At 44.2% G+C, this 24,749-nt stretch overlaps 1 protein-coding gene across 2 annotated transcripts; it reads left to right on the top strand.

Moving 5' to 3' along the window:
- On the top strand, positions 1 to 19,759 carry PPIH (peptidylprolyl isomerase H (cyclophilin H)). 2 transcript variants are annotated; one of them, XM_012646717.1, is made up of 10 exons: positions 1 to 136; positions 489 to 553; positions 855 to 878; positions 1,148 to 1,192; positions 2,196 to 2,238; positions 5,927 to 6,019; positions 8,946 to 9,033; positions 9,534 to 9,574; positions 10,471 to 10,560; positions 19,582 to 19,759. In XM_012646717.1, the coding sequence occupies exons 1-9, from the start codon at positions 71 to 73 to the stop codon at positions 10,537 to 10,539; spliced, it is 534 nt and encodes a 177-aa protein (XP_012502171.1). In that variant the 5' UTR covers positions 1 to 70; the 3' UTR covers positions 10,540 to 10,560; positions 19,582 to 19,759. The 2 variants fall into 2 exon arrangements, with proteins under 2 accessions (XP_012502171.1, XP_012502172.1); XM_012646718.1 differs by lacking the exon at positions 19,582 to 19,759 and adding an exon at positions 11,289 to 11,332.
- Positions 19,760 to 24,749: the final 4,990 nt, after the last annotated feature.

Below are 24,749 nucleotides of genomic sequence, written 5' to 3'. Positions count from 1 at the left end.
CTCTCCTCGGGGGCTGGGTTTAGGTTCCCCAGAACCCCGTGCTCTCTACTTCTGCTTCCGGGTCGGAGCTATGGCGGTGGCAAATTCAAGCCCTGTCAACCCCGTGGTGTTCTTTGATGTCAGCATTGGCGGCCAGGTGAGAACCAGGCGGCACCCAGACCTGCGCCAAAGGGGAACTGTACGGGGTTAGGCAGGCAGAACTCACCAACCCAGACAGCAGACTCGGGAAGCCAGGAGTGAAATTGCACCAGAAGCTATCGACCGGCTGGGCTGGGGACAGGGAGGAGGAGGAGCCTTGGCCATCCTAGCGCACCGCTTCTGGAGGAACTGGGTGGAATGAAAGGTTGGGCTAAGGGGGCGGAGGAGGGAGATACCCAGCGGCACGGCACGGCACGGCACGGGTGGTGGGTCAGCCAGTCATGCTGCCTGCCCCGTGAGGCCTTCACGGTCTTGGGCTGGGCCTTCTGACCATCTCTGGTTGATTGCAGGAAGTTGGCCGCATGAAGATCGAGCTATTTGCAGACGTTGTGCCTAAAACGGCCGAGAACTTTAGGTAAGGAAATGCTTCAGCTCTGTCGGATTAGCCGAGCTAGAAGCCGTCTCAAGTTAGTCCCCCGAATCGTCTATCTGCCTCTGTCTCTCCACTGTCCTTGAGATCTTATTTCTCTGGTATTGCCCTGTCTGAATGGTTACCGTTTTGATTGTTCCCGTGTCAGTTTATGCTGTTAGTTTGTATGCCTGCGTGTTTGGACATCTGGCTGGCCAATTGGTGGGCTTGCTGGCTCCAATATCTGTACTCTCCCCTACACCGATGATGTCACCGTGACTGAATCGTTCACTCTTTTCCCTTTCAGGCAGTTTTGCACTGGAGAATTCAGGTCAGTCTCAGACGTGTTTGACTTTTTTGCCTACTCTGAGGGATGTCCTGGGGCTGTAGTGAGGGTATTGGGGAACCACAGGCCTTGAACGATTGCTGGTGATAGTGTTAGGAGGTGGTATCCCAGGGGTCTATCCTTAGTTTATTTGCCTTCTTTATGTCTCTTCTCTCTACCATCTTTAGGAGAGTCCCTTTGGCTCCAGTGTGTTGTAACTGGGAAGGCCTATGATTGCCTGTCATCATTCCAAGTCTCTTTCTTTTTGGTTATAGAAAAGATGGGGTTCCAATAGGATACAAAGGGAGCACCTTCCACAGGTAAGCCATCCTGTGAGCTTTCAGAAATACTTGTGGGATTAGGCTCTTTAGAGGAAAATAAAACCAGAGGCTAGTTCTTAGATCTTGAGAAGAAATGTTTTTGTGGACTCAACAACTGACTTGAAGGTTTATTAAATGTTTTAGCTCTACTTATACTTTCCTACTTATTCTTTTTATGTATTTAAGAGAGAAACCATCATTCCAATGTCCTATCTTTTTCATGCCCTCGTTTGTCTCAATATATATTAAATAAAACCATAGTTGTAGTCCTTAAGTGCATATAATATATCCTGCTGGTTGATGTTTATAAATAGTTCCTAAAATACCGTATATGATGGTCCCAGGATAATCATACTCCCTGGGTTTTCTGGAAGTGGAATGTGAGACTGCTCAGTCTAATTTCAGTATAGAATCTGCTCATTGCCTCACACAGTTACATGGTTAGTAACAATGTTAGCACATAACTATATCAAGAGCTTTAGAGCTACCATCTCTCATTCTCAGCAATACTCCTGTGAGGTGGTATGTGTTCTTGTCTGCATTCTACAGAGGAGGAAACTGAGGATAAGAAAGTTAAGAATCCTGCCTAGAGGTAATAGCTAGCAGTTATTGAGCCTTTATGTGTGTAGCAGTCTATTTCACATATATTCTCTGTAGTTCTTTTTTCCCCAAATTTCTACCAAGTCCTTGACCTACCTGCAGCTTTGGTGAATATTTTGGTAATTCTTCCTGCAGCGTTTTAGCCCCTTGTTCTTGTTCAGGTACCAGATCATGCACTTAGATCAACAGTAAAATACCGTTATTTATAATTGAAACCCTTTTTCATGGTTAATAATTCTCTCAGCCCAATCGTTCCAGGAAAGGATAATCATTTTGTAAGCCAAAGTAATAAACAGTGTATTTTGCAATTAAGTGTTAATCTATTACTATTATACAATGACAAAGTCAATTGTTTTTTTAGACCATAGAATCTTCTCTCAGGATTCTTTGCTGTCTATTTCAGAGTTATAAAGGATTTCATGATTCAGGGTGGAGATTTTGTTAATGTAAGTACTATTCCTTTCCTATCAAAGACCTATAGGTTTAGTTTTTGTTGTTGTTGTTGCTGCTGCTGTTGTTTTCATTATAAGGACCCAGTCGTGAGGCTTGAGAACAATAGCCAAGTTTGGTGGTGATGGGGAAGTCCTTCAGAGTTGCTGGCTACTCCTGACTGTATCACTAAATGACAGACATTAGCACTTTGATTGGGTCATTAACTTCCATGGTCTAAACCTCAGCCTTTTTGGGCCAGAAACTGGACTTTCCCATCATACCTATAGATGGTCTATGACAGACCTGCACTAATTAGTCACATGAAACTTAGTTAGAAATCAGCTGCAATTGTTTTTTCTGAATGAATGTAAGTGTCTTTCCAGTGAGCTAAATGCTTATGTCCTATTTTTCCTTTCACTTCTGGTTTCATAGTGCCTGGAAAGCTGAGTTTTTAATCAGAAGTTGATTACTGGGCCAGGAATCAGAGCAAGAGAGGTAGATAGTTCTGGAGGGATGTTTGCTGTATTCACTGGGCAAGTCCCGTGGAATTGTTCTTTACTGCTAACCATGACTTTCTTGTGAGTAGGCTGTGTCCCACATACCAAGCCCTCCCCCCATCCTAACCTCGGAGGACACTAAATAAATCAGATTTTTTCTTCCTTTAACCTGCGTTTGTCCTTACCCACTCGTTTCTGTGCATGGTCTTTCTTCACTCTTATTAATACCATTTGGTTAGTCATGTTGCTGTTCTCTTGGATCTGGGAGACATTTGCTCTCCTTCATGTGTTCAGTGTGACACTCATGAGTTTTTAAGACCTCTGTTTCCTATCCTATGTAGGGTTGCAGAGTGGCAGGTTTTAGGCTGAATCATGCTTTCACATATGTTGTGTTTCATCTGCATGGTGTTGGAAAACTGGGAAATGTCACCAAAAAATTCTGGAGTTTTGTTTTCTCTTTAAAAAATGGAAAATGGGTGTGGTCTAGGCCTGCATTTCTCATGCAGTGACAACTGGTTGGAATCAAGTAACTGCACCCTTTAGACAGGATGTCTCCTTGCCATTTCTCCACTACTTGCTTTACTTATTCATGTCGCCTGCTCCTGTAGGCATTTAAGTTTGCAACCCCTGGCCACAACTGATGGTAGTTGGACTTGCTCTCTGGTAAGAAGGGCTGAGAAGCTATCCTCTGCCTTCTTGCCTTTCTTCCCATAGGCTCCTACATTGCCTGATTGTCTTTCAAGGGCAGGACCAAGTTCTTACTGGTCTTTTTTTTTTTTTGAGACAGAGTCTTGCTCTGTTGCCCAGACTAGAGTGCCGTGGCGTCAGCCTAGCTCACAGCAACCTCAAACTCCTGGGCTCAAGTGATCCTTCTGCCTCAGCCTTCCAAGTAGCTAGGACTACAGGCATGTGCCACCGTGCCTGGCTAATTTATATATATATATTTTTAGTTGTCCAGATCATTTCTTTCTATTTTTTAGTAGAGACGGGGTCTCGTTCTTGCTCAAGCTGGTCTTGAACTCCTGACCTTGAGCAATCCACCCGCCTTGGCCTCCCAGAGTGCTAGGATTACAGGCATGAGCCACCGCGCCTGGCCAGGTCTTTGACCCAGGTACATCCGATCACTTGTTGATAGCCCCAGGGTTAGACAATAGTTGCTCACTCTGAAGGCTGAGTGTCAGAAGCAATTGCTTAGAGCTGCCCTTAGGGAAGGGAAAATAGAATGAGCAAGAGCCAGAGGAAGCAGGATTTGAGACTTTCCAAAGTTGGACGAAGAATATTTGTTTGTTCATTTATTTGTTTAATAATATTTATTGTTTTGTTTTGGTCGCAAAAGCAAAGTGCAAAGAAGAAAATAAATGACTGAGTAAATCACCCTCAATCTCACCTCTCAAGGAATAATACTATTGGTATGCTGGTTTGCAGCTGCTGGTCTTAGTATATGTATGTATGTTTATATAATTTTTAACAGACTTAAGATCATACATACGTTTTAATTTTTTTGTACTTAATAATTGCTTATACTTTCCTTTGTCATCACTTCTTCTAAAACATGCTTTTTAATAGCTAGAAATAATATTCCATTATGAATAGACAATTTATTTGATCTATCCATTAGAGTCGAAGATTTAAGTTGCTTTCCATTGTTTATTCTAATTAATTATTTTCCCTACTCTTCCTTCTGGGGAGTAATAGTGTGATTTTAGCGAATGGCATGGTAACTGATCTGTCCCTTAGGTTCATTGGGAAATTGGAAATACATTTATTTTCTCTTCCTTCTTATGTGGAAGTAGTTAATAATATAATAGCTTATTTGATTATTTATATAGTACTGTATTGTTTGCAAAGTGCTTTTCACAGGCACTATCTAATCGAATCTTCATCAGTCTTCACCTTCTCTTCATGTAAAGACTAGGTGACTTTATCCTCACTTGCTAGATGAGGAAATTGAGGCTCAGAGATAGGAAATGACTTTCCCAGCTTTTAAGGGATAGATCTAGAATTCAAATCCAGATCTTTCCATTATACAAACTTGGTTTTATTTGATAAGTTTTAGCCAAGTAAATATTTGAATTTGGATAGTTTTCCTTTCTTCCCTGGCTTATATTAATATTAATCCCCTTTGATAGTCTTTGCCCCAAAAAAGGGACCCTTGATTCTACACTAAGTCAGGGTTTTCCCTTTCTACTGTGCACCTTCTCTTTAACATGCACTCTTTCTCTTCACTAACTGGCATGGGGAGATTAATCTTTTTGGTACCCCTCAATATTACCTTTAAACCTCAGGGATTCTATTTAAGGTACTGAAAATATGGCCTTGGTCAAGTTTTATTACCAAGACTTCAGTTTACTCACTTGAAAAATGGGGAAGATGAAAAATCCTTATTCCATAGGGTTGTTGGAAGAGCAAAGAGAACATGCAGATAAAGCTAGTGTAAGCAGAGATTGGGAATTTATGATAAGGTGGGTATTTCATGGAACCAAAGGAAGAAATAGAACTAGGAACTGGAAAGCCATGTAGAACCAAGACATTTCTTTATCTCTGTTTCGCAAGTGCTCTCTACACATCTGTGCTGCATTCTCTTTCTGTTCTGTAGCCCACCTTGCAGAATAAAGTCACCTCCAGCTTCCAGGTTCACATGATACAAATTCAACCTCAAAAAGAGCTTCTATCCCACTTCCAGATTCCCAGAGAAGGAACTCTAGTTGGCGCAGCGTGAGTTAGGTGTCCTTCCCTGTATCAGTCAACTTTGACCAGGAGAGTGGTATCATGTTGTATAGACCAGACTGCCAAGAGCCCACCCACCCTCATAGATAGTTTGGGGGAGCAGGGCGGTAGTCGCTTAAAGGGGTGCTTTTATGTGACTGCAGGCATGAGAGTCTTTGGGAATGGCAAGGATTATATATGTGATCACTGTACTGCTACTGTTCCCTACTTTGCCTGTCTTAATTGATCTTTCTGGAGACTCAGCTGTGACCTGTTCTGTCCAATCTGTGAGCTGCCCTGGGCAGACTTTGTGGGCTGCAGGCACCTTGCATGAGCCTTGCTTTGATTGCACGGTAGGGTCAAATTGGTATGGCTTCCAAGGAGACCAACGAGAGTAAAAGTAGACTTAAAAAGCTAGGCGTTAGGTTAACAGCATCTTCCTCTGTTTTCCAGGGGCCTGACACTCTGAATTACTAACACTTCCCTTCTCTCTGCTCAGGGAGATGGTACTGGAGTCGCCAGTATTTACCGTGGCCCTTTTGCAGATGAAAATTTTAAACTTAGGCATTCTGCTCCAGGCCTGCTTTCCATGGTAAGTGAGATCCAATCAAGATTTTGAGTTAGACTTATAGCCAGCTGTTTCCTGGACCCTTATTGAGGCCCAGTGCTCTCTCTTAGGATGGAAGCAAATGCTTTTCTTCTCTTGCTTGGCCTAGGACTCACCTCTGCCACCTCCTTCCTCAGTCTGATTTGATTTCATTGGGCACTAACAGGCTGGGGAACTGAAACCGAGCTCTGCTGTGTGCTTCCTTACCTTTGTGTGAGCCAGGATGTGCGGCTGGGCATTCAGCCTCACTGCTCAGAATACAGCTGGTTGTGCTTTCAAGACCAGTGTCGCCGCTCATCGCCCCACTCACCGTGACTCACGCACAGCACCCGACCACCTGCACCGCCTGCTGGCTGCTCACTCGCCTCTTGCTCACCATTCCCGGCACCCCTCCCTGACCGTAACCCCCACTCTCACATCTCTCTCCCTTTCACAGGCTCCCTCCCCTCCTCACTTAGATCCCTTCACCCCACCTCTGCATACTTCCCCTTACTCACCCTCACTCTTCGTTTCCCACCCCCCTTGCTTCCCTCACTCTCCAGCCCTCTCGTTCCCTACTCCCATCACCCATCCCCTCCATCAGTGCTCCAGCGCTCACTTCCCCACCATTCACATCGCATTCTCTGGCCCGCTTGCCAGTCAGACATTCGTCAAGTAAGGATTTGTTCCCAGCCAGTGTTTCCCTCCTCATGGTAAAGCATAAGGATACAGACATGATCCCTGCCCTCATGACACCTAACATCTAACAGGGGAGACCCACTTGTAAAACAGCCAGTCCAGCGTAGGGTAACGTGTGCCACCAGTGTATTAAGGGGAGCGCACCTCAGTGGGTGTGAAAGGAGTGTGAGGGCCCAGGGGAATGAGGGTGTGCTGCTAGGGGCTGGAGAAGCCGTCACAAAGGAGGGGACATTTGGGTTCTTAGAGGAATTCTGTACCAGATGACATAGGAAGAAAGAGCACTTCAAGTCCAGCTAACAGGCTATGCAGAGATCTGCAACCATGAAATAGCAGGGTGGCATATTCAGGGACCAGAAAGTGACCAAGGTGATGAGAACATAGAATGTGTGTGGGGAGGGAATGGCTCGTAGAGACAGCGAGAGAAGCAGGTGGGCATCGCTCCTGAAGGGCTTTAAATGCCAGAATGAGGAGAGGTGTGTGGACTTTCTTTCACAGTTTATGGAGAGCCATACTACACTTTTTTGAGCTGGGTTGATCAATGCTGTGTTTTAGAATGAAGACCCTGGCTGTAGTGTGAGTGGCAGATGGGGATAGGAAGTCTGGAGCAGGGATGCCATTTAGGAGGCTGCCATAATAATGGGGTGAGACTAGCAGGCCCCCTTTTGGGAAAGCGAGGCTGGGCAAGTGCAGGGAAAGGGTGCAGAGGCAGCTTAGGTGGGCTCATGTCTTCACCATGAGGATTAGAGCCCTCTGTATGCATGCCACAGTGTTAGCATCCGTGGAGGAGTCAGGAAAATGGAAGGAAGCCCTGGTCTCTGCCCGCTTCATCTATCCCCTTAAGGCTGGCACTGGTTAAGCTGTGCCGTCACATACTTGTAGCATTGTTGTTTTTGCTTCCGTCTTCCACTAAATCATGGGTTCTTCAAGGGCAGGGATGGGCCTTACTACCTAACAGAGAAAGGCTACAGAGCACATGTTGATGAGTGACTGAATAATAATCAGAATAATTGCTGACATGTATTGGACACTTCTTCAACATGCTCCTTATATGCATTAATTCATTTTAATATTCTCAACATCCCTTTGAGATAGGTACAAATAAGGAAACTGAGGCATAGAGAGGTTACGGGACTAAACTAAGGTCACACAGTGGTGAGGCTGAAGTTCAAGCTAGGTCATCTGGCTCCAGAGCTTATTCTGCACTCATAAGCTATACTGCCAGGGAGAGTGAACAAACGAGTGCCTAAGGGCAGGGAGTGTCCCCAAGCTATAAAAACGTGTATGACTGTGTTGTGTATGCCTGCTTGCTAATAAATGATCGTACATGAGCAGCAAAAAGAGAAAAATAGATAGAATGAATTGGGGCCCCTGGGAATTCTATCCCTTGTTCCAAAGCATGGGCCTCCTCTGGCCAGCTCAGGCAGTCCTTTTATATATGAAATGTTCTTGAATGTGTGTACAAAACCCCCCATACTTACTTGGGGGGCTTCTAAAGTAGCATATGAAATCCCTAATTAGAGGTCGTGCCTAGCTAGACATTATCTTTAATGTACTTGCAGTACTTCATGAACATTTTTTTTTCCTTTGCAATTGATTACAGAGTCAAACAACTTAAATCCAACAACATTTGATTAAGGCTAGTGACCTATCTAATATAGTTTACAGTTTTGTCTCAGTAGTACTAATTTTATGATACCTGTGTTTACCTTAGTAAACTATTAGTACTTTCAGTTTTCTATTTTCTACTCATTTTTTCCAAAATAAGGGAAGTATGCAATGAAATATGTACATAGTCACACAGACACTGTTTATTACTATTGCTATGATACAGTACAAAGCCATTCAGACAAAACAGCTTATAGCATACACACAAAAGGAAGCAGGTCTTTTCCCAACTGGTAGCTAATTTGTAACTATAATCCAGTTTTAACCAGTTTTGGACTAACTACAGCAAATTATGTCCCATAAACAATTGTTCCCATTATAAAAACTCACACTGTAGGAGCAACTTATATTTATTAGAGAATCTAGTTCCTTGAGGGCATGGATTTTGTGTCTTGTCCATTTCTGTATGCTTGGATCCTGGTTTAGGCCCTGACCCATTATAGGTGCTCAGTTAGGTTTGCTGAAAGAAAGCATGGGGGAATGAGGGGTATGGGCTTTTTTGGGAATCTTGCCCTTCAGCTAACATGGCCAGGGAAACTTAACTGCACGTATGTTTGGTTTCCATCAGGCAAACAGTGGTCCCAGTACAAATGGCTGTCAGTTCTTTATCACCTGCTCTAAGTGCGACTGGCTGGACGGGAAGCACGTAGTGTTTGGTAAGTCCTCCTCCTACCCCATCATCCAGGCCTCATTCACCCAGGGTGGGACTTCCGGAGAAGCCAGTCCTCGAACTCTTCACCAAGAGTATTCAATAGGTGTAATTGCTCTTGGTAGTAGTAGGGAAGGTGGAAACGGTGGGGAGACAGGGAATGTGAGGTTAGACAACTAGAGGGAAGGACAAAGGGGACATTTGATGTAGTATGGAACCAGTCGGGTAATATGTATTGAGGGGGAAAACCCAGATGCTAACACTAAACAAATGCCACAGAGGCAACATGATACAGTGGGGCTTTGGAATCTCTCAGACCTAGGTTTGGGCCCTAACTCTGCTACTTATTATCTGTGACCTTGGGCATGTCTTTTCACCTCCACTGAATCTCAGTTTCCTAAAATTAGTAAAAAGGTCTAATGAGATAATAGCTAAGAATGGGCATTGCAAGCTGGAAAATGCTATGCAAACAAGAAGAATAAAGTCCAGCTCATACTCTTCCTACAGGAAAAATCATTGATGGACTTCTGGTGATGAGAAAGATTGAGGTAAGTCTGCTTTGATTTCCTCTTTCTCAGCGATTCTGTTCTGGTGCTATCTGACTAGCGATTCTGTTCTGGTGCTATCTGACTAGCGTTGAGGAGGTGGAGAAGGGCTCTGGTTGGCTAGGCCCAGTCTTCGTTGCCTCCAGTTACACAGACTCCTTCAGGAACTGGGAGGGGAGACCACATGCCTCCCCTGTTTTCTTGGCCCCATAAGTTAGCCTGTGTGGCCCACACTGAGGTTTGGCCTCTGATGACCCTGTTACCTACTTGATAACATTCTCAGCATTGCATTCAAGATCCTCCATGATCTGGTCCCTGCCTACCTCTCCCTGGACCCTTCTCCTGCCACTGCCCTCCTCCATGTTCCAGCCACATCAGGCTGCTAGCTGCTCTCTAAATATGCCATACACATCGCTGCCTCTTGCTCTTTCCTGCCTCTGCGGAAAGAAAGTTAGTTCCTAAAGATAGTAAGAGAGTCTGATGAGATTAATAGCCAAGAATGGGCATGCTGTTTCCTCTGCCTGGAATGCTCTTTCTTTTCCTCCTGGTGGGATCCCATTCATCCTTCCAGGCCTAGCTGAAATGTCCCCGCTTCTGTGAAGCCTTCCCTGACCTCGTTAAGCAGCTAAAATTTAGTTGCCTCGTCTACCCCTTACCCAGCTCTCTCTTATAACTTATTATATTGCTATGTATCATAGGTTTGCTGTTTTCTAAGCATTTTGCATTTTCTCTTTGCTCTGTATTATGTGCTTTACCTGTCTGCCAGGACGTGGACTTTCATGTCAGTCCTGAGTCCTGGGTTCTTAGCACAGGGCTGGCAGGCATCAGTAAAGCAAGCTTCCATGAGGGAACGAGCAGGTGCCTGAGCGGATGAATCTCCACTATGCTTTCTTTCCCAGAATGTTCCCACGGGCCCCAACAATAAACCCAAGCTGCCTGTGGTGATCTCACAGTGTGGGGAGATGTAGCCCCGACCAAGACTAAACCAGGTAAGTATATCTTTTTGCTATTTAGTTAGGAGTCAGACCCCAGAGAAGGCAGCGTGGTCTAGTGGAAAGAACTTTAGTCTTGAAGACATGGGATTGAACCCATTTCCTCTCAGTGTGACCTTGGAGAAGTCACTTTCCTTCTCTGAGCCTGTGTCCTCATCTGTCAAAGGGAGATTCTGTAATACCTATCTCTTAGGGTCATTATAAGGACCGAGAGAGAAAGGGTTGTGAGAGCACTTTACTTTTCTACTGCTTTGTAGTATACAAAGTAACAACCTGAAAACTGTGCACACAGTTTCTAACAGGACTCTCAGATGACACTTCCATTCAGGAGTCCCACTAGAAAGACCTGGCTGCAGGCCTGGGTAACTCTCTGCTGGGACCAGCCTCTCATCAGAACTGATGCTGCAATCCCAGGCCCCGGCTTTTTATTTGCCAGCCTCATACGTGAATACCTCACATCTCTCAGCCTGCACGGACTCACTTCCTGCTCATACTTGCCACTGCCTGCTCTGCGCTGGGCTGCATGCTAGCTGTGGAGAGGCGGGCAAAGAATTGAAAGAGGGTTTACCTTTCAGGAGCTCACAGGAAATAAGGCACATTCTTAGAGGGGATCATTAGTAATGTGAGTGATATTGCCAAGTGTTACAAGAGTAAAAAGGAGAAATTGATCATTCCTAGCTACGTGAGGGGTGGTGATGTTTTGTTTTTCTTTTTTTCTTTTCAAGCTTGCAGAAAAGTTGGAAGAATAGTACATTGAACACCCATATACTTTTCACCTAGATTCACTAATGATTAACATTCTTGTTTTATTATTTTGCCTTGACATTTGTTTTTTTCTTTCCCTTCCCTCCCATTCCTATTCCCTTTCCCTTTCTTCCTCTTTCCTGCTCCTCTTCTTCCTTCTCTCCCTTTGCCTTCTCTCCCTCCCTCTCTCCCTCTTTCTGTCCTACTTGCCTCCTTCCTTCCTTTCCCTTTTTTTCTTTCTCATTTGAAAGTTGCAGACTTCTTGACACTTCACCCTTAAATACTTCAGCAAGGAACTTTTGAAAATAAGAACATCCTACATAACCACAATAATATCTAACATACGGTACAAGTTTGAACTTCCCCACTTGTCCCTAAAGTAACTTTTATAGCTTTAAAAAAAATACATAATCCAATGAAAGTTCTTCCCATATTTCATTTATTTGTTTGTATTTACACAAGTAACATAATACATGCTCATCGTGAAAACTTTCACAGCAAACAGTTAAAGTGAAAGTCCCCCTTGACAACACCCCACCTCCCATTCCACTCCCCTCCCCAGAGGTCACTTCCGTATCAGTTCAATGTATGTCTGTCTTTTCTTTGCCCATCTAATTTTGGGAGGTTTTGTTTTTCCTACATGAGATCATACTATATTATTCATTTATTTTCCATTTGGCATTATGCCTTGAAAACTTTTCCTTCTTAGTTCATGTAAAACTACCTTGTATTAAAAAAATCACAACAGAACAAAACTGATACAGGTTGAGCATCCATAATCCGAAAATCTGAAATCCTAAATGCTCCAAAATCTGAAAGTTTTTTGAGCACCAACATGACATCACAATTGGAAAATTCTACACCTGACCTCATGTGATCGGTCACAGTCAAAAGTTTGTTTCCTGCACAAAATTATTAAAAATACTGTATAAAATTACCTTCAAGCTGTGTGTATAAGAAGTGTATGAAACATAAATGAATTTTGTGTTTAGACTTGGGTCCCATCCCCAAGATAATCTCATTATCTATATGCAAATATTCTAAAATCTGAAATCAGAAATGCCCCCGGTCCCAAGCATTTCGGGTAAGGGATACTCACCCTGTATAATATTCTGCGAATTGTTTGTATCATATGGTTTATTTTGCCAATTCCTCAATGATTTGAATAGTTACACATTATGGGTATTAGTTCTTTTTTTTTTTTTTTTTTTTTTTTGGAGACTGAGTCTCACTGTCGCCCAGGCTAGAGTGCCGTGGCATCAGCCTAGCTCACAGCAACCTCAAACTCCTGGGCTCAAGCAGTTGTCCTGCCTCAACCTCCAGAGTAGCTGGACTACAGGCATGTGCCATCATGCCTGGCTAATTTCTTTTTTCTTTATATTTTTAGTTGTCCAGCTAATTTCTTTCTATTTTTAGTAGAGACGGGGTCTCGCTCTTGCTCAGGCTGGTCTCGAACTCCTGAGCTCAAACGATCCTCCTGCCTCTGCCTCCCAGAGTGCTAGGATTACAGGCGTGAGCCACCACGCCCGGCCCTCAGTTTTTTATTTTATATTTTGTGACTGTTTTCTACAGAATATATTTTAAGAAGAAATTGGTATTGTATTGCTTATCTTAAGGTTGGTATATATCTTAAGTTTGGTTTGATATTCTTTGTTAAACAGAAGTCTTAAATTTTGTTGAGGTCAAAATAATCAGACTTTGCCCATATGGCTTTTCTGTTTTCTCTCATTTAATAAAGACTTTTTTTCTTTGAGATAGGGTCTTGCTCTGTCACCTAGGGTAGAGTGCAGTGACACGATCATAGCTCACTGCAACCTTAAACTCCTGGGCTCAAGCAATCCACCTGCCTCAGCCTTCCAAGTAGCTGGGACTACAGGTATGCACCACCATGCCTGGCTAATTTTTCTGTTTTTTGTAGAGATGGGATCTCACTATGTTGCTCAGGCAGGTTTCAAGTGATCTGGCCTCAAGCAATCCTCCCGACTCGGCCCCCCAAAGTGCTGGGATTACAGGTGTGAGCCACTGTGCCCCAGCCTAAGAATGTCTTTATTACCTCAGATCATGATGTCTTCTGTATTTTTTCTAATATTTCTATAGTTTTATTTGTATACTTACAAATTATCTAGAATCTGTTTTTCTGTATGGTATTAAGAGGGGACTCTTGTCTTTTTTCCAAATGGAGATCCAATTAAATACCAGACCGTTTTAATGACTGCACATACCTTAATCTGTGACTTTGTGTTCAGGGTATCTGGCACTTATAGGCATTCAGTAAAAATTTATCACGTGAGTTAGCAGAGGGGGAGAATGTCAGGCATTTTAGGCCGGGAACTGGTTCGAGCAAATGCTGAGGTAGGAATGCACAAGTGTGTGCTAGAAGCTGCACATGGACTTCTCTTATCCAGCCAAGTGGTCCCTCCTCAGGCCCACTTGACACCTTAAGCTTTTTTAAAAAATAAAGTAGAAATTCTTTATGTTTGGGACCTCTTTTCTGTATTTTTCTGAGTCCTTTACAGAAAGTTACCAAGAAGTCCTTATTGGAGGTTTTATTTCTGAGGGTGGGATCATCAACCCTCCCCACCTCCCTCACTATTAGCAAATGTTATGTGAACTTTTGCCCTCATGAAACCCCCTCTTCTCAGTCTGCAACCCAAGCGGAGCAAATTCCTCAGGTGGCCATTTTACATTCCAGAGGCCCTCTAGACCAGGACCGTCCGGTCGTCCTGTGATGATGGGAATGCTCTGCATTTGCACATCCAATATGGCAGCTACCAGCCACCTGTGACAGTTGAGCATTTAAAATGTGGCTGGTGCAACTGAAGGACTGAATTTTTAATATTATTTAAATTCAATTTAAAGAGCCCCATGTGGCTAATGGCTACTGTATTAGACAGTGAGCTCTAAACTTAAGAACCTCCAATTCACTCTCCGTACTGTGACTTGCTCAGAATTGAATTTCATAGCAAATACTTGGGGACACTATTATAAAAGCAGTTATCATTTATCGAATACTTGTGCCCAGATATTGAGCTGAGAACTCTACTTGAATTATATCATTTTACTTTACCAAAGATCGCTATCACAGGTTTTAAGGTGTTAGAGAATCTGGGTGGCAGTCTGATAAAAGGGGTTTTGAAGATGGATCCCCACTTTGGGCTTCTGAATAATGTGATTTGGGAGAAATTAAGGAAAAGAGGAAATTAATTCCCCAGGGAACAGGGATCTGGAGGGAGGGGAGGTGGTATTAATATTTTTATTAATATTTTTTCCCCCCAAACACCAACTTGAACCAGAAGGGGAGGTGGTATTAACCCACCATTTTCCTTCCCTGCTGTAAAAAGTCACAGGCATCTCTAATCTTTTTTTTTTTTTTTTTTGAGACAGAGTCTCGCTTTGTTGCCCTGGCTAGAGTGAGTGCCGTGGCGTCAGCCTAGCTCACAGCAACCTCAAACTCCTGGGCTCAAGCGATCCTACTGCCTCAGCCTCCCAAGTAGCTGGGACTACAGGCATGCACCACCATGCCCAGCTAATTTTTTCTATATATTTTTAGTTGTCCAATTAATTTCTTTCTATTTTTAGTAGAGACGGGGTCTCGCTCTTGCTCAGGCTGGTTTCGAACTCCTGAGCTCAAACAATCCGCCCGCCTCGGCCTCCCAGAGTGCTAGGATTACAGGCTTGAGCCACCGCGCCCGGCCGGCATCTCTGATCTTACAGGAGTGTTTCATCTCCTTCAGTATTTGGGGGGAGCACAATTATTGCTGACAGCCACTATACATGATGTTTTTAATGAGCAGTGCTTCTCATACTTTAATGTGCATATAAACCTCCAGGAGATCTTGTTAAAATGCTGGTTCTGATTGAGTGGGTCTGGATGGGGGGCTGAGATTTTTCATTTCTAATCAGCTCCCAAGTGATGCCGATACTGACTTTGAGAGGCAGGGATATAGGAAATAATAGTCTGTCCTTTAATGGAGAACCCACCATATTCCAAACAAAGAAAAGACCCCGGAGGAAATAATCTCTTGGTGGCACTGGGTCCAGTAGGAATCTATTGCATTCACATCAAGCTATCACCTTACGCATTTGAGGCCTTATGCCCAGGTACTGGGATTGTAAGATGAAGGAGTTGGGAAGGAGACAGGTGAGATCACTTGATCTACTGTACCTCCCCATGGAGCACTTCTAGAACTCTTGAGTTTTGCCTTCCTTTGGTTTTAGTGACAATGAAGGTTTCTGTACTACTCTAGATGTAGAAACCGTGGCCTTATCTCAGTGGGTCCTGGGAAAGTTTTTTATGATGAATTTCGTTAGGGATAGCATAAACAAACTTCTACCCTCAGGATTCTCCTGCCGTAGTCTGGAATGGGTTCTTTACTACTTACATATACATGGGGGATGGTGGGATCTCTGTTTTGAAAGTCTGGGACTCAGAGTCTTGGAAAAGGGACTAGCTATGAGCGCTGGCAGCCCAACTAGTCTGATATGCTGCCTCCTCCCTTTGATCCCCAAGCCTGGTACCAGTACCAGGTGGTAGGGAGCTTTCTTCAGTTCATTGTTGCCCAAATTCTCCTACAGATAAGAATCGCTTGGGGCATTTGTTAAACCTACTAATTCCCAGGTCCTTACCCTGGAGTGTTTGATTGAGTGGGTTTAGGGTGGGACCCAGAATGCTATTTGTAACAAGAATCTCAGGTGCTTCTTTTTTTTTTTTTTTTTTTTTTTTGTGAGACAGAGTCTCTGTCACCCTGGCTAGAGTGCCGGCTCACAGCAACCTCAAACTCCTGGGCTCAAGTGATCCTCCTGCCTCAGCCTCCCAAGTAGCTGGGACAACAGGCATGCACCACCATGCCTAGCTGATTTTTTCTATCTTTAGTAGAGACAGGTTCTTGCTCTTGCTCAGGCTGGTCTCGAACTCCTGAGCTCAAGCGATCCTCCCGCCTGGGCCTCCCAGAGTGCTAGGATTACAGGCGTGAGCCACCGCACCCAGCCCCTCAGGTGCTTCTTAATGGAGAACTGTGGGAGACACTACTTTAGGTGATGCTAGGATGACTATCTCTTATTTAAATATTTTGATCTTGGGCTGGGTGTGGTGGCTCACGCCTGTAATCGTAGCACTCTGGGAGGCTGAGGCGGGTGGATCACTTGAGCTCAGGAGCTCAAGATCAGCCTGAGCAAGAGCGAGACCCCGTCTGTACTAAAAATAAAAAGAAATTAGCCAGACAACTAAAAATAGAAAAAATTAGCTGGGAGTCGTGGTGCATGCCTGTAGTCCCAGCTACTCAGGAGGCTGAGGCAGGAGGATTGCTTGAGCCCAGGAGTTTGAGGTTGCTGTGAGCTAGGCTGACACAACGGCACTGTAGCCCGAGCAACAGAGGAAGACTCTGTCTCAAAAAAAAAAAACTAAGGAAACTGAACACACCTCCTCACTCCCCCTCCCTTTAAAAATAAATAAACAAATATATATTTGGATCTTAGAAAAAAATATATAATTAGCACATTACATAATTTTACAGTTATTATAGCTTACAATGAGGTAATATTGAAGTTCAAATAAAGATTAGGTTAAAAAATAAATTGTACCTGTGCATGATAGATATTGTAACAGTTGTGGAGGTGCTATTTGAATGACTGAGATTTAGGGAACACTGTCTCCCATTCTGGAATTACTTGCAGATGGGATGGATACATTCCTGTAGGGGAAGATTATGAAAGACGTGTTGGTGGCAGTTGGGCTGGTCGTCCATTTGTTCTGCAACTAACCATTAATTAATTAAGACATGTCCCATGCTGCATATAACACTGCAGATTGGAAAAGTTCCTTCCTTCAAGGAACTTAACAGTGTCTTGGGAAAGCTGACAGTTATAGTACAATAAAGCACTGGATTGGCGGTTTTAGAACAAGGTAAAGAAAGTACGAATGCCTGGGTCTGCCTGGACTTTGGGAAGACTGTAGAAGAGGTTATGCTTCAGCTTAGTACAGAAAGAATAGAACTTGTCAAGTGGCTAAATCTGGGTAGGGCATTCCAGGCAGAGGGAACAGCATGCGCGAAGGCATAAAAGTAGGAAATATAGGAGAAGCTACAAATAATTCAATATGGCCAAGGCAGGAAGATATGAAAAGCAAATGGTAAGCAACACGGCTAGAGGGAGGCCAGGGCCAGTTGTGAGAGCTAGTGCCAAGCTAAGCAATTCATATGTTATCCCAACAGCAGGGGATGGGCTTCAGGCAATGAGTAATTTCCCCCCTGGAAAGAGAGTCCATTTTGCTCCTGAGATTCTCAAATGGGATCCCGACCCTCCAAAAAGAGCCAGGCCAGGAGGAACCACTGAAAGATTTTAAGCAGAAGAATATTGAATTTTTGTATTCAGAAGATGATTCTGGCAGTGATGTAGAGGATGGGCCAGAGGCCAGTGAGGAGCCCACTGCGGTAGTCCAGGCAAAGAAAAGGGGTTCCATGTGAAAATATGGGCCTAAGGAGCCCCAGAGATTTGGCAGCAAATACTTGCATGCCTGCTGGGTATGAGACACTGTTTGTTCCCTGCCCTCAGAAGCTCTACCAACTGAAAAGGCCAGCGAGGGGAGAATGTCTGGCTTCATTCCAATTCAGGACAAAGGCAAAGCTGCCTACATTGTAACCAGGTCTTACACACATATATCTCATCAGTGGAATACTATATAGCCTTAATAATAAGAAAGAAAGAAGTAGATCTATATGTGTTGGCAAGATTTCTAAGGTAAATTAAGTGACAGTCAAGATTTAGTACATGACTGGGCACGGCAGCTCACACCTATAATCCTAACATTTTGGGAGGCCAAGGCAAGAGGATCACTTGAGGCCAGGAGTTTGAGACCAGCCTGGGCAATGTAGCAAGATCCCATCTCTACAAAACATAGAAAAATTAGCCAGGCGTAGTGGTGCACACCTGTAGTCCCAGCTACTTGTGAGGCTGAGGCAGGAGGATCGCTGGAGCTCAGGAGTTTGAGGTTGCAGTGAGCTATGGTGATACTACTGCATTGTAGCCCAGGCAACAGAGTGAGATCCTGTCTCAAAGAAAAAAAAAAAAGAAGGAAAGAAAAAGATGTAGTACATTGTGTAAGCATGGTACTATTTATTTTGAGTAACTATCTCAGAAATCTCTAAAGCAATATGTAGCACACTGTTAATAATAGTTACTTCTGCAGAGTAGAGGTAGCAAACAGACTTTCTTTTTAGTTTATCTTGTCCTATTTATGCTTAAATTTTCTACATTAAGCATGTATCTTATAATAGAAATATATACTGTTTAATATGTAATTTTAACTAATCCTAATTCCTCCCAACATGTCCCAGGAGTATGCCATAGCTGTGGCTAACATCAGTTTGTGAATCCTTCCCTGGTTCATCCATCTCCTCCTCCCAGGTCTGGGCTGAGCCAGTGGTTCCCACCTGGGTGCTCTGGCAGCACTTGGTTCATCCCTCCATTACAGCATTTAACATAATGTATCACCTGTTTTTCCTTGGACTGAGACCTCCTTGAAGCAAGGACCATGTTGACTCACATAGTGTCTAGTCTAACAGGTCTTAGGTCCTGATACACCATGCAACTCACAAAGTACATTTATACATTTTTATACATTTTGCTTGAGGGCCAAGAGTTAAACTTTTGTCTGGGCCTGCAGTATGACACCAGGACTCTGGAGGAGGGTGTGGCTACATTTGGGGGATAGTAGGGGTAGGCGGACAGTAGTATCAGAGTGTACGCTGTTCTTTTAGCATAACTGACTCCAAGGCCATGAACGGAGAGTGTGGACTTCCCTTTCTCTTTACCCCTGGGACCAAAACCTGCAAGGAAGATGGATTGCTCTTTGTTTTGGAGCTTCACAGAGCCATCAAAGTCTAACAAAAAGAACACAGGCTTTGGAGCCAAGTAGACCAGGATGCCCCCACCACTGTCTAACTCTATGAACTTAGTGAAACCATTAAATCCCTTGGAACCCTAGTTGGCTCCTTCGCATAATTAGAGATAATATATACCACACAGAACTGTGAAGGGCAAATAATAAAAGAGACAACATGCTTGGTCATGTATGTTAGTTTCTTTCTTCTTGGTTCTTGTGGAGGCAAACCTCTGATCTCTGGTGAGAATCAAACCTGTTCTACCCTTTTGGGAAAACAGGATTAGGAGTGGAAAGGATAGCTGGGAGCATCGTCTCTCATGGGATGTCCCCTTCCAGTTCCTCTGAGCTGTTTATTTCCCCATCCCTCACTGACCTCCACGTCTCTGCCATTGTAGGCCTTCCATTGCTCTGGGAGATGTTCTTGAGTAAGATAATCTGGACTGGCCCCTGTGTTTGTTTCCCTGCCTGCTGCTGCCCATTTGATCAAGAGACCCTGGAAGTAGAACAGATTCAGAACCCAAGATTGTCTGTGTTTAAGCTTTCAACTGTAAATAAAGTTTTTTATGTGTGGGTTTTTTTTGTTTGTTTGTTCGTTTTGGTATGTGTATTGTTTTTAAATGGTTTTAATGATAGCCCTGTCTCCTCCTAGCTTCAGCTGGGAGGACTGGGACTCCCCAGTGGCCAGCTTGGCCCAGAGCCAAGCCCTTGCTATGTATAGTTGATGCATCCGACTTGCAAGCAGTTGTAGCAGGCTGCTCATAGGTTCAAGCTAATGGGCAAAGAAGGCAAAGCCCCAGAGTCTTGTAATACTATTTGTTCCAAAGCTGTTCCCAGTAGGTTCAATTTGGTTAGTTCTGAATGGAGCCTGTGGGAAAAGTGTCACTAACTTGGGATGTCTTGGGGATGGGAGACCATTTAGTAGAATGTGTCTTGATCATGATGAAGTGGGAGTAATTTAGTCAAAAATCTTGGTTTGAATCTGGGGTCATTATTTAAACAGTTGAGGTCTTGAGAGGTTCACTTCCCCTTTCAGAGCCTCAGTTTCCTCATTTGTAAAATGGAGATAATAATACCTATGTATTTGCTTCATAGCATTATCGAAAGAGTTAAATAAGAGAATGGATATGAAGGTAATTTATAAATAGTAACATGCCTTGGAAAATGTTAGTTTTAAAAGGAAGGACCCCACTGAGCGCACTGTTAGAAAAGGAAAGAAGAAAATTCCCTCGTGTTCCTTTTGTGAGGCATTTTCTCTGTTCTCCCATTCCAGTTTACTTTCTCCTGTCCAGGGGTTGGGGATGCCTCATAACTACTGGCAGCAGCATGCTGCAGCAGCAGAGGTAGCAAACAGCTGAATTCTATGACAATAGGACTTGGTTAAAAGTGTCATTTCACTAGCATTCTGGGAGGCTGAGGCGGGAGGATCGCTTGAGTTCAGGAGTTCCAGACCAGCTCTGAGCAAGAGCGAGACACCTCTACTAAAAATAGAAAAAATTAGCAAGTCAACAAAAATAGAAATAAAAAATTAGCCGGGCGTAGTCGCTCACGCCTGTAGTCCCAGGTACTCGGGAGGCTGAGGCAGGAGGATCGCTTGAGCCCAGGAGTTTGAGGTTGCTGTGAGCTAGGCTGACGCCACGGCACTCACTCTAGCCCGGGCAACAAAAGTGAGACTCTGTCTCAAAAAAAAAAAAGTGTCATTTCAGTGTATCAGGGACAAGGGAGATGGTGAGATATGCAAGGGCCCTATAGTGTAGATATTTGCAACTCTCTCTAGCCAAGTAAACAGGCTTCAGGGGACACACGTTGAGAAAGGACTGTGATCTAGTGGAGGAGAGAACATTAAGTAACTAGATAGATAGAGTGGAATTGTAAAGAGACAGGAAGGAGGATGAACAGCTGTGGTTCTGAGCTGATGTTCTTGTGATGGACTGTTCGGTTGAATCAGTTTCACCTGGCATCCACCCGCATTCTATGTCAGTCTTTGACCTAGGCTGAAGCTGAAAATGAGTAGGATGTGGCCCGTGCTTGTGACAGGAGTCAGGCACAGTTTCAGTGCACGGTGGTGAGTATTAGAATGTGAGCCCTTAATGGGGGCAGAAAATTTTGTCAGTTTGTAACTGCTGTGTCCCCAACACCTGGGGGGACAGTATCTAATAGATGCACAAAAAATACTTGTTGCATCAATGAGTGAGTGACAGAGGTATGTACCAGATCCTGTGGAAGCAGAGTAAGGAGACTTAGGGGTGAGAGGAAGAGGTTACATTTGAGGTAAGTGTTGACAGATTGGTTGGGATTGGCCAGATCATCGGGAAGGGAGGGCTTTCTGGGAAGAGGGAACTATGTTCTTAGGCCAGACTCTGTTAGAGATGGGGACAAGGTCAGAGTTATTTTGCAAAGGAGATGCTTGGGATGAATCTTGTTGCCCCTTACGTCACTTAAAGGCAGGCATTGGAGTTGTCTATACTGTGGTCACCATGGAGGGCTGGGTGGTGGGAGCTCCCAGGACAGCACGGGACTAGCAGAACTCTGGAGTGGAGAGCTCCCACTTTTGAACAGGAGATGAGATTCGACATGAACTGTTTGTGCTTCAGGGGCATCTCTGCAGTGGTAGAGATGTGGCTACAAGAAAAGTAGTTTCTTTTTTAAACAGCTCATCTTCATGCTCATTGAGCATGAAGACAGCTGAATGAAGTGATGGAATGAGTAAGTAATGATACTTTTTAAAGTAACATTTTAAAGACAAATGTTGCAGAATCTGTATTTCTGCTTGAGAAGCCATCTCTTCAAAGCAGTGGGGAGGTTGCTCACTTATCCTTAGGGTACTGCTGCAATTTCTAAGTGTCGTTGTAATCCAGCTTTGGGGAAAAAGCTCTCAAGCCTATAGGGCATGCTTTTCAATGTCCTCAGTTTTGGCAGAACTGTCTTTTAAGGAAAGATTTCCCCTTTAACAGTCAAAAGTCATCTGGCGCTGGAACAGCAGCTCTGGAATCCACCTACTTTCCATGCACATTGCTGCTGCACATCTTTTTTACCTGGATTACTGGCACAGCTGCCCAGATGACCTTTCTGCTTCCAGTACCACCTTCTGCAATTCATTTTCTACACCATGCCATTCATTTAACAAATGCTTTAAGGTATTATTGCTAGATGCTCAAGGAACTCACAGTCTGCTGGGGAAGATTTAATTAGAGCAATACAGTGTCTTAGGATGGGAGGGACTCTTAACCTAGTAACATCTGAGTCAAGACTTAAGGGATAAAGAATTACGCAGGCAAAGGGGAAAAAGGAAAAGAAGTGTTATCAGTTGAGAGGATAGGATGAGAGAGTTCAAAGGAAGTAATGGCTGAAAGAGCACCTGGAAGGTTGGACAAGAATTGTGAAAGAAGAGTAGGGAAGTAAGTTTAGAGAGGTCACGCAGAGCCCAGTAAACCACATTAAGGAATCTGGACTATCCTAAGTGTAATGGTAGTCACTGGAATATTTCAAGTAAGACAGTGTTATGATCAGATAGATGTTTTCAAAACTTTCTGGCTGTCGTGGTGGGGAATATTAGAGTAAGAAAGAGGTAGAGAATATGGTTAAGAGGACACAGCAGTGCTCTAAGCCAGACTGCAGGTCAGCAAACGACACTCCCTGTTTTTCTGTGGCTTGTAAGCTAAGAACAAGAATGGTTTTTAAATGTTTAAATAGTTGAAGCTATGTAAAGAATATTTCGTGGCATGTAAAAATTCTGTGGAATTCATATGTCAGTGTCAATAAGGTTTTTTGTAACAGGCATACTTAACAGCTTCTTTCAGGCTCTAAAGTTAAGTAGTAAGACAGAACCAAATGGCCTCCCAAGTTTAAAATATTTACTACTTCGCCCTTACAGAAAAAAGCTTGCCCACCCCTGCTCAAGCAATAGATGATGATGGCCTAGAGTAGTGGCAGTAGGAATGAAGAGACTCTGGATGGACATTTAGAGAGTTTTTAGGACTGACTCAGGAAGGCCTTTAGGAGGTGGAATTGACAGTACTGATAGGGGTGAGGGACACTGCACAAACCTCTTAACTGGTTTCCCTACTTCCATTCCTTGCCCCTCTACAACCCATTCTCCACTCAGCAGCCATTTTTTTAAAAAGATGCCACTCCCCACTTACAAATCTAAAATTGCCCTTCAGATAAATTTCAAATTATGTATGCCTAATTGACCCTCCCTACCTCTATAATCCAATGTTTCATTCTAATCTTCCTGGGCTACTTGCATTTCCCCCGAGATCCCATGTCTTTTTGCCTGTATGCCTTTGCATAAACCTTTCAGTACTTGGAAAGTTAGCTCTTCATCATCTTCATATTCCACTCCCAAAATGCTTTGTGCTTTTGCAGCTCCGGAGTGCTTGGAGTGTTGGCTGTTTAAATTTCTGCTTCCATCAGAAGGCAGAAACTGACTCTTTAACTACTCCATCACCAACCGATAGTAGACGGTTAATAAAGAGCTAACGAAGGTGGGTGGACTTCAGTAACATCAGGTGGCAGCCACAGTTTTATCGTTTGTGAAACGTGGATAGTAATCCCGATTTAACATGGATGTTGTAGGGATAAAATGCGGGGGAGAAATGTCTAGCTTGTTCAATAAACGTGAGTTGCTATTATATTGATTTGTGGCCAATACAAAAAGACGCGAATACTTAAGGAAGACACATTCCTTACATGCCTGGTGAAACGGATCGGAAGGCAGGTCCCCACAGAGTACCCCCGCCCCAAAAGTACTGGGCCCGGCGGCCTGAGAGTCTGTGTGGTCCCTCCAGGGTGAGTCTGCCAAAAGCATAAGCTCTTCCAACGCTTACGTTTAAGCCAATTGCAGAAATCTTGCTGTGCTGCGAGTACATGGCCGTTAAAGAAAAGACAACTGTATGCCCGTGGTGATGATCTGAGATCACAAGGACCGTGTGTGGAACAGGGGAGGATGCTTTCTCTCCACGAGAAGCTAAGGTGGTACCCGGCCCCCTTCTAAACCCCGGGTCAGACCAGGTAATCCCTGCCCAGTGTTTGGTCGTGTCTTTTCTTAAGCAGGCACACAACCCTGAACCTGGAGCCCGCCTGGGCAGCGGCCTCGTGAAAGTCACGTTCTCTCTGCCCGTCCTTTCGGGTACTCTATGGTTCTCGTGGTGACTACTCTAATTCTAGTTCCGGTCTCTATGGCGGCGGCGGAGGCAGGAACGGTTGTAGGTCGGCTGAATTAGCCGCCTAAGGGCCAATGAGAGTGGAGGAGTGATAAAGTATTAACCAATAGAGGCCAGGGATTGGGGTCAGGTGGTGAGATTGGCAGCAAGGTTGGCCAGTGAACAATGCCAAGGGCGGGTCAATCTTAGGGCTTATCCCGCCTGTCCCGCCATTCTCGCTAGTTCGATCGGTAGCGGGAGCGGAGAGCGGACCCCAGAGAGCCCTGTGAAGCCCCACCGCCGCCGCCGGCCTAGTTACCATCACACATCGGGAGGAGCCGCAGCTGCCGCAGCCGGCCCCAGTCACCATCACCGTAACCATGAGCAGCGAGGCCGAGACCCAGCAGCCGCCCGCCGCCCCC

Source organism: Propithecus coquereli, unplaced genomic scaffold, assembly GCF_000956105.1.
Source record: "Propithecus coquereli isolate 6110/MARCELLA unplaced genomic scaffold, Pcoq_1.0 Scaffold249, whole genome shotgun sequence".
Taxonomy (NCBI): domain Eukaryota; kingdom Metazoa; phylum Chordata; class Mammalia; order Primates; family Indriidae; genus Propithecus; species Propithecus coquereli.
Note: the sequence above shows the minus strand (reverse complement) of the source record. Positions and strands in the feature narration are given on the sequence as shown.

Coding starts and splice junctions, on each gene's coding strand:
- PPIH (XM_012646717.1), top strand. CDS start 71: ATGGCGGTGGCAAATTCAAGCCCTGTCAACCCCGTGGTGTTCTTTGAT. Junction 137..488: donor ATGTCAGCATTGGCGGCCAG/GTGAGAACCAGG, acceptor GGTTGATTGCAG/GAAGTTGGCCGCATGAAGAT. Junction 2,239..5,926: donor AGGGTGGAGATTTTGTTAAT/GTAAGTACTATT, acceptor CTCTCTGCTCAG/GGAGATGGTACTGGAGTCGC.